Below are 7800 nucleotides of genomic sequence, written 5' to 3'. Positions count from 1 at the left end.
TCACAGTAGTCCAGGCATTGAACATTACAGATAAAAGCGGTATAAAGAGAATTACACCTTACAGATTTTCTTGCAGAAAAAAACAAAACAAAAAAGAATTATTGCAATTAGTATCATGGGGAATCTTCAGTTTTTTATTCTGCTCCTTTTGTTCCCATTAACCATGAGGCTTCAAATGTTATCTGAAAAGGGTTTAAAGTTGCTGCTGTTCCCCCCCCCCCCCCCCCCCCCCCCCCCCCCAAAGTTGATTGTGCCCGAACTCCCACTAAAAGAAGACCCCGTTAGTAGGTTAAACAGATGCTGGAAACTAAACGGAAGTGACTTGTGCTCAGTTTAAGATCATAGGGGGCATAAAGGTTCTGAAACGAAACAATAGGTGATCATGACTGATGGTCACCTTTCTTCTGGTTCTATGACACACATTGACAGTAAAGGTGCTTAATTTGTCTTTATCTGCCCGTCTAAACATGCCTAATGGCATCATCAACATCCAAGCAGCACACATTCATGTTTAAAACAGTCCCAGTCTCTAACACACATACATACACACACTCTCTGACACAGTGTATTGTACCTTGATTAGATATATTTTTTCCCTTACAAAAACTCTCTTTAAAGCCTACATTTATCCAATATTATCCATAGACAGCTGAGTGTATAAATCCAATTATATCCATGAAAAACTTTCTACAAATGTAAGTGCGTGTTACGCTAGTTTAATCAATTATTTGATTACAATTTGCAGCTCAGATAAGGCTTAAACTTGAAAATACCAACAGATGGGCTTGTACTTAGAAAATATACAAGAAAAGCAGTAAAAGAGTCTTTCTTGTTGAACTCTTGAGTTTTACAAAATGAAAACATTAATGCCTGATCTGCACATTCAGGAATCAGAAAATACAAATATGTCCTGCAGGTGGTACCCAGCCGTGTTATGCTGTTATGTATTCCTTAAAGGTAACGGTGAGGCAGTTTGCAGTAATGTCTGTGATGACTATATTCCCAAGGCTAGGCTGGAAAGAAGGAAAGGCCTCTTCTTTTTTTGCTTGGTGGGGGGAACCAGACACAGAGTCGACTCGCTCCTCCATTGAGGGGCTGTGTGTCTCAGTCTGGCTCTCTGTTTTTGTGTCTGTCTGTGTTGGTGTGTCGTGTGATTGTACATGTTCCTCGGTTTGTGTCTCCGGCTCAGTCTCGCAAAAGACTGAGGATACGGGCCTCGACTTTACAATACTCAGGTCCATGGGCTCCTCTTGGTCTGCGTAGCGATAGTCCTGCAGTAAAGCGGGACTCAGTCCGTTTTGGTCGAACGCAGGGCTCTGGGAGGGAGGAGGAATAGTGTTGAGAACACTGATGCTTTTGTTACTTATTAACCTCTTACTGCATCCGTGTTCCTCAGCATCTGCATCAGAGAGGTGCCGCTTTAGTCCATGAAGCCCATTCTGGGTACCTCTAAAGTCTAGGGCCCCTCTCTCTGGGGGTACATGTAGTAGGTCGGGCTTATTTGTCAGCTGTAAAGGCTGATGTTGTGGAAACTGCCCCTCGCCCCCTACCGCTGTGGGTTTATCCTGTTCGGCCACAGTTCGATCTGTTTGAGGGGATAGTTCTTTCTCTTTGCAGCAATCTCCATTTATTCCCGGACCGGGAGGGGTCAGGTTGTCTTTGGGTTGCTTAGGGAATCCGTTCATAAGGCCAAGCTTTTTGACGAGCTTCATTTTTGCCAGGTGCCTCTCCATGCTGCTGTCTGCACCTTGCAGTGGCCTTTCAGCGCCATCAGAGTCTCCGTGTTTGGTTTTAGCGCTCTGTATTCCGTTTTCCATGTACTTGCTCATGACAATGACAATCCGCCCGTTCTTGTTCTTGTTCTTAACAATTTTTAGTTTACTGCTGCTGACACCGTTGGGATGTGGAGAGGTGTCCTCTTTAGGTTTTATCCTCTCTGGCTCTTTTTGTCCGTTAAGGTCAGCTGGAAGTTTCTTTAGCTCCATAGTAATATCCTTCACTTTAGTCAGACAGCCCGAGTCCTTGTCCCGAACCCACTTTTGCTGCAACACTGCTGGGAGGTTATATCCTTTGTTAGCCAGCTCTGGAGCTTGTATGTCTCTGGGTTTGCTGAAAACAGGCTCTTGTGACTTCAGGTCAGGTTGATACTGGTGATGCTTCTTGCTGTTGAGCTCATAGAAGAACTTCTTGCCATTGGGTTGCTGCTCTGCCTCACGCTCCCTGCTCAGAGGCTGGTACTGGTGAAGCTTCTTATTGTTCAGCTGGAACTGCTGGGACTGGGGGCGTATCATCTGGATAGGGCTGGATTTCTGACAGCTGTCATCTTCCAGGGACGCCTCCTGAAGTTTTGCCAGAAAGTTGGACCTCTTGGCAAATGATGGCACCTGCAAAACAGGACAACAATTACTCAAAAGGCACATGTTTGACGTAAATAATTAGGTGTTCTTTGAATAGAGACTTCCTTTTATCTAAAAAAATCTAATTAATGGCGCATCTATGTCAGAGTACAACAGAAAGCCCATTGCTTTCATGGTGCTGCTACAGAGACGCTAAGATTGGAATGTGTGCGAGGGTTCTTGTGAGGCCCAAATGAGTACACAGTTTATTTCAGGGGCCTTGAGCCCATGTTCACACAGCCCTCCTGCAGTTCCCCTGCAGCTCTTCGAGCCACCAGGCCGGAGATCAGAGTGACATTTCAAAGTGTCTCCTGTGGCTGTGACCTCAGCCTTGAGGAATGTCACTTGTGGCTTTGTGTATCCTCATTGACTTTATCCCATGTGTTACCAAAACACCCTCCTGAGAGGAACAAAGACCGCCTCTGAGGGGGATCCTTTGACCTTTAGGGAGCCTCGATTGATACATTAAATCAACGATTTGCACTTTTTTAATAACAGCTATAGATTTAGGAATCTGGAGGTTAATTAAACTAAAAACAATAGAATCATTGAAATCTGAGTAACTGCTAGTAACAACCAAATGGTACCTCTCATTTCTTACAAATGTATTTACATCCATTTCATATTTTTACTGCTAAAAACACAAGCTTATATCTATTTTCTATGTTTGTAATAGAGCAAGACAAAGTATCCCAATAAAAAGAGTACACGGTTTTCTTGCTTTACGTCACAAATCTGAGAAATTAGGCCTGTTTTTATAAGCTTAAATCTCCTTAGAGGCTGCAAGTCTCTATCTCTGTCAAGCCTCTATAGTTTTTAAAGTTGAGTGCTGCTTACAACTAGTATTTGCTGCATCAACAGATGCTGTTAACTGATCAGTGGATCCTCTTCCTGGTTAGCCACAGTCAGTTCTGATCAATGGACATGTATTGGTAGGATGCTGTTGTGTCCGTTTTCAAAAGATGGATTGAATAGTGCTATTGAGATGGTATGGATACAGGATATGGTTTTATAACCAAATATAGCTTTAAACTTTCATGGTGTTCTTTGGTATTTGTGATGCATTTTCTTTTAAATTAACCTTCTAGAAAAAGCCTCAAAAGCCTTCACAGAAAAGCTGGAGTTAAATCAATGGTCTAAATTGTTGGACTTCATTTACTGTAAGGTTACTAGAAAAAAGAGGGCTAAACGTACATGATACCACTATTTTCAAATCTTTATTTGTTTGAGTTGGTCTACCACATAAAATCCCAATAAAATACCTTGCAGTCTGATAGCAAACAGAAAAAGTTCTGGAAGAGGGAATGGTCTCAACATAATACTAATTCACATTTTTATGAAAATAAATTCTATTTATTTGTCTTACCTGAACAAGAAGGTGCTTAGGCTTGGGTCCTCTCTTGCGGTATCCCATCAGCTGCTCCTGACGTTCCCTGTGGGAGTGGAAAACAGCAGCTAATCAGTCACCGTTGCATGGCAACAAAACGTCACAGATGATCCCTTCAGGTTGGGTCACACTGAGTCAATGCTATAACTCAGAGTGACGCTTTCTTTAGAAAATTATCCTCAGCCTTCCATTCTCTCTTTGAATCCAAAAGGTGTGACTCTGAGGGCTTATTCTCATCATCCCTTTAGAATAAAGCATGATCTCATGTACCGCTTGGTTGTGCATATCCTACTTGAAGGCGAAGGAAACCCCTGTTTGCTCTGTCTCAATGGGCGCCTCTCCAAGGGTAGTAACTCAACACCGCAGACAGGAGTGATGTCAGATTCCTCCCCTGCCCTCCCTCCCATCACGTCTAATTACAATGACGACTCGGTGTATTTTCATTGCCTGGCATTCAGGCGATCTGGCTCCCCAGAGGGATGCGTAATTAGTTTCAATAAACCCCCCCTCCTCCCCTTTAAACAGAAGACTGGTGATAATTGCAAAAACAGAGGCAGACTTTGCTCTCTAACGTGTGACCTGTACCTTAAAGGGTACTGAGGCTGAGAGAAAAGCCAGTGACAGTTTAACATGCTGCACGGCTGAGAAATTCAATAACAAAGACCAGCAGCTGTGAGGCCACACGCACCGAACGGTGATCATGTAGCCAGAACAAGAACATTTTTATTTATTCTGCTGTGACATTATAACCGTTAACATATCACTTTATTGGGCATGTATGGGTCTTCCATGTCACTTACAAAAGGAAGCTGTGAATTTGGTCTTCACAGTGCAAAGCGATGAAATGGCCTGAGTTTGAATCCCACTGGACGTGTCTTGTTCTTAAGGAAGTTTTTTTTTCTCCCATGCTCAATACACATCTAATTTGTTTAGACCTGGGCTCATGTAGTACATGATGTCATGCTATGCTGATGATATTCAAATGTCTGATACTTTTTAACCTTAAAAGTATCAGTCCTACACAACTGAATGAAAGGCGGAACGCTGTCTTTTATTTTTGAGCTTTGAAAAACGCAAGTGTTGCAAAATGCCAACACATTGCGTTCCCAATGTGTTGGCGATTCGGATCCATTTTCCACACATTCTTAGGACAGACTTTTACTCATTTGATCTATATGTCAAATTGCTCTTGTCTTTGCAGAGGAATAGTATTAAACTAAGAATGTTGACATAAAAATGTAGCTCCTCATTCTTATTATTTATTTTTTATTAAGCTTTTTATATATTTTTCCAAGCTTTTTGAATTGATCTCATTTGAGCTGGACTTTCTGGATTTACTCCCCCTTTAATACAGTTTTTTTTTTGGCTTTGTATGGTTCTTCTCCTTTTCTAAAAAATGGGAAGCTGGCTACCCGTTCTAGAGAGAAGATGTTCTGATTAACAAGTCTAAAAACATCAACCAGCAGTACCGATTAACATTTCTTTAAGATACAGGTTAGCGATATATAATCTGATGAATCAACACAGATTCTCTTGTAATTCCCTAATCTTCCATTTAAAAACTCTATTAGACAATCTACAGTCCGTTCTTACCCTCATGTTTTAAAATACTTAGAATCTAAATGGCCAGATCAAACCTTAAATAATACAAGGACCTTGTATAACCCACAAAAAGCCTTTTGGGTTCTTCCTGGAGCCTACCTACTTAGACCTACAGCTAAAGCACTCATTTAGAGCTCTGGTCATGGTTCACTTCTGGAATCTCCTGTAGTATAAAAAGGTGTCAAAAAGTAGCTGCTTAACACGGTTGCTTTCTTTGTCCTGGTAACCTGACACACGGATAATTCTAAAATAAACACAACCCTAAATCCAGATACTCTTAGCATCTCTGACTGACAAGCAATGCAGACCAGTCACTGAGGGATCATCCAAGAAACTGGGTTTGAACCAACAAACACACATTAATTTCCTGCGAACCAATGGCGGTTAAGGTCAAGTTCTGTGACTGGAACCAGAAAGGTGGGAAACTATTCATCTATAAACCAGTTTTTTTATTGTTGTTTTATTTTTTCTTGAAGGTGTCCTTACTTGTGAAGCTGGTTTATCCAACTCTGAACTCACCTATCTTGGAAAGCATCTAGCAGCCTTGGATCCAGTATGTTTTCCTCTGGTTCCCATGTATTGTATCTGCACAGAGAGGAAAAGTGGAGAAACCAGTTGGGAAAAGCTGTCTAAAAAAAAAAGGCTGATATTGACAGGCAGTGAAGTTGTTATTAACACAGAGTGTAGTTTATGAGCCCTCATATCCCTCTTAAAGCAGGTTTGCACATGAGTTAACACGCCGAGACACTTGTCCCTCCTCAGTTGGTACACGTGTAATAAATCAGTCACAACTTTTTACGCGCTCAGATTCAGATCACAAACCCACATCTACAGGCGGGGTTCTTTACCATCGCCCCCCCAATTACAGACCTCTAATTGGCACATTGGGGATTGCACAGATCGTAAAACCACATCCATCATCGGGGCCAACGAGCCGGGCGCCCGAGACCAAGAACGCCCAAACCGCCCATCTGCGCGCACCCGTCCACAAGAAATCTCCCGTTTGCTCGCCCCTGTTATTTATTTATTCCGATTGCTGATGTTAAGCGATGCTGTTTCCGGACTCACCTTGGAGACCATCCTCTCCACTTGACCAGATACTCGACCCTCCCCTGTGTTTGAGAAATAGAGAGAGAGAAAGCAAACGGGATGAGATGACTTTACTCATCGCTGCACCGTCACCATTAGAGGAATATATTAATAAAGCATAATAAACATGCAGACAGTTGTATTAAACAGATGTGATAAATCATTCCCGCATGCATGTGCGTAAAAAGCCAACCTTCCTGCTGCGCTTCTTTTCGATGCTCTCCACCGCAAAGACGTGCTCTCCAGCGGCGGGTAGCTCCATTTTCCAGCGTAAGAGAGGCGACTCTGGTTTCTCTTAGCGCGGACACCTGATCTATTCTGTCAGGGCTTCCTTTATTTTTTCCCCCCCACCAATCTCTCTCTCTCTCCTGCGTCTTCCCTGATGTAAAGGATCCCCCTCTTACTCCACCTCCTCCTGGTTTAACTGCGCTTCTTCCCTCGCTTTTACCCCTCGGAGACTATCACTCTGCAGGCGAGTTGGGGCTGCAGCACGAAAACACTTCATGCAAATAGCCGTGGGTGTGACGTTTCATCACGGGGGTGGCGACTGGGGTGGAGTTTGTTAGCTGCGCTACCTTCAGGGGCTGTTGGAAAAATGAAGAACCACGACTTCAAGCATCTGGTGACAGGTTTTAGGCTTTCAGATTGATAGATAGATAGATAGATAGATAGATAGATAGATAGATAGATAGATAGATAGATAGATAGATAGATAGATAGATAGATAGATAGATAGACAGACAGACAGACAGACAGACAGACAGACAGACAGACAGATCTACAGCATGCCATCTTTTCAGATGGTCCATGGTCAGCTAAATCAGGAGGTGTTTCACGCATGGGAAGAGGCCAAGGGACGACCCAGGACATGCTGGGGGGAATTAATTTTGTGAGTCTCTGCCTTGACTGCTAAGAGGTCTGGCCCCATGGCCAGATGATGAGTTTAGCTTTGTCTCCCATAACAGACCGATTAACAGAGACGGGACTGGCTTGCTGCTCAGTGGGGCAGTGGGTAGCAATACGGCTTTACAGCAAGAAGGGTCTGGGTTCAATTGGGGTCTTCTGGGGTCTTCTGCATGGAGTTGGCATGGTGAGTTCTCTCCAGGTACTCTTGCTTCCTCACAGTCTAAAAACATGACTGTTAAGGTTAATTTGCACCTCACTCCTTAGGTGTGAGTGTTTGTGTGAATGGTTGTTTGTGTCTGCCCTGTGATAGACTGGTGACCTGTCCAGGGTGTACCCCGCCTCTCGCCTTCGACTGCTGGAGATAGGCACCAGAACCCCTCGGGACCCAAACTGGGATAAATCGTGACAGAAAATGTATGG

The 7800-nt window shown here is 43.3% G+C and overlaps 1 protein-coding gene across 1 annotated transcript; it reads right to left on the bottom strand.

Moving 5' to 3' along the window:
- Nucleotides 1–233: 233 nt before the first annotated feature.
- LOC119790214 (E3 SUMO-protein ligase CBX4-like) lies at nt 234–6982 on the bottom strand. Its single transcript, XM_038295657.1, has 5 exons — nt 6668–6982; nt 6454–6497; nt 5905–5970; nt 3763–3829; nt 234–2384 (listed from the first exon to the last, which is right to left on the bottom strand). The coding sequence occupies exons 1-5, from the start codon at nt 6734–6736 to the stop codon at nt 933–935; spliced, it is 1698 nt and encodes a 565-aa protein (XP_038151585.1). The 5' UTR covers nt 6737–6982; the 3' UTR covers nt 234–932.
- Between the last annotated feature and the right edge of the window lie 818 nt (nt 6983–7800).

The sequence above is a fragment of the Cyprinodon tularosa genome, unplaced genomic scaffold (assembly GCF_016077235.1).
Source record: "Cyprinodon tularosa strain WSP-4 unplaced genomic scaffold, ASM1607723v1 ctg358, whole genome shotgun sequence".
Lineage (NCBI taxonomy): Eukaryota > Metazoa > Chordata > Actinopteri > Cyprinodontiformes > Cyprinodontidae > Cyprinodon > Cyprinodon tularosa.
The sequence above is the reverse complement of the archived record's forward strand: the minus strand, read 5'-3'. Positions and strand labels throughout refer to the sequence as shown.

Bases quoted from the DNA above. Each gene is read 5' to 3' on its own strand.
- LOC119790214 (XM_038295657.1), bottom strand. From the start codon at position 6,736: ATGGAGCTACCCGCCGCTGGAGAGCACGTCTTTGCGGTGGAGAGCATC. The intron at 3,830-5,904 runs GTGAGTTCAGAG...CCACTCCCACAG, and splicing joins CTAGATGCTTTCCAAGATAG to GGAACGTCAGGAGCAGCTGA. The intron at 2,385-3,762 runs GTAAGACAAATA...CCTGTTTTGCAG, and splicing joins CTAAGCACCTTCTTGTTCAG to GTGCCATCATTTGCCAAGAG.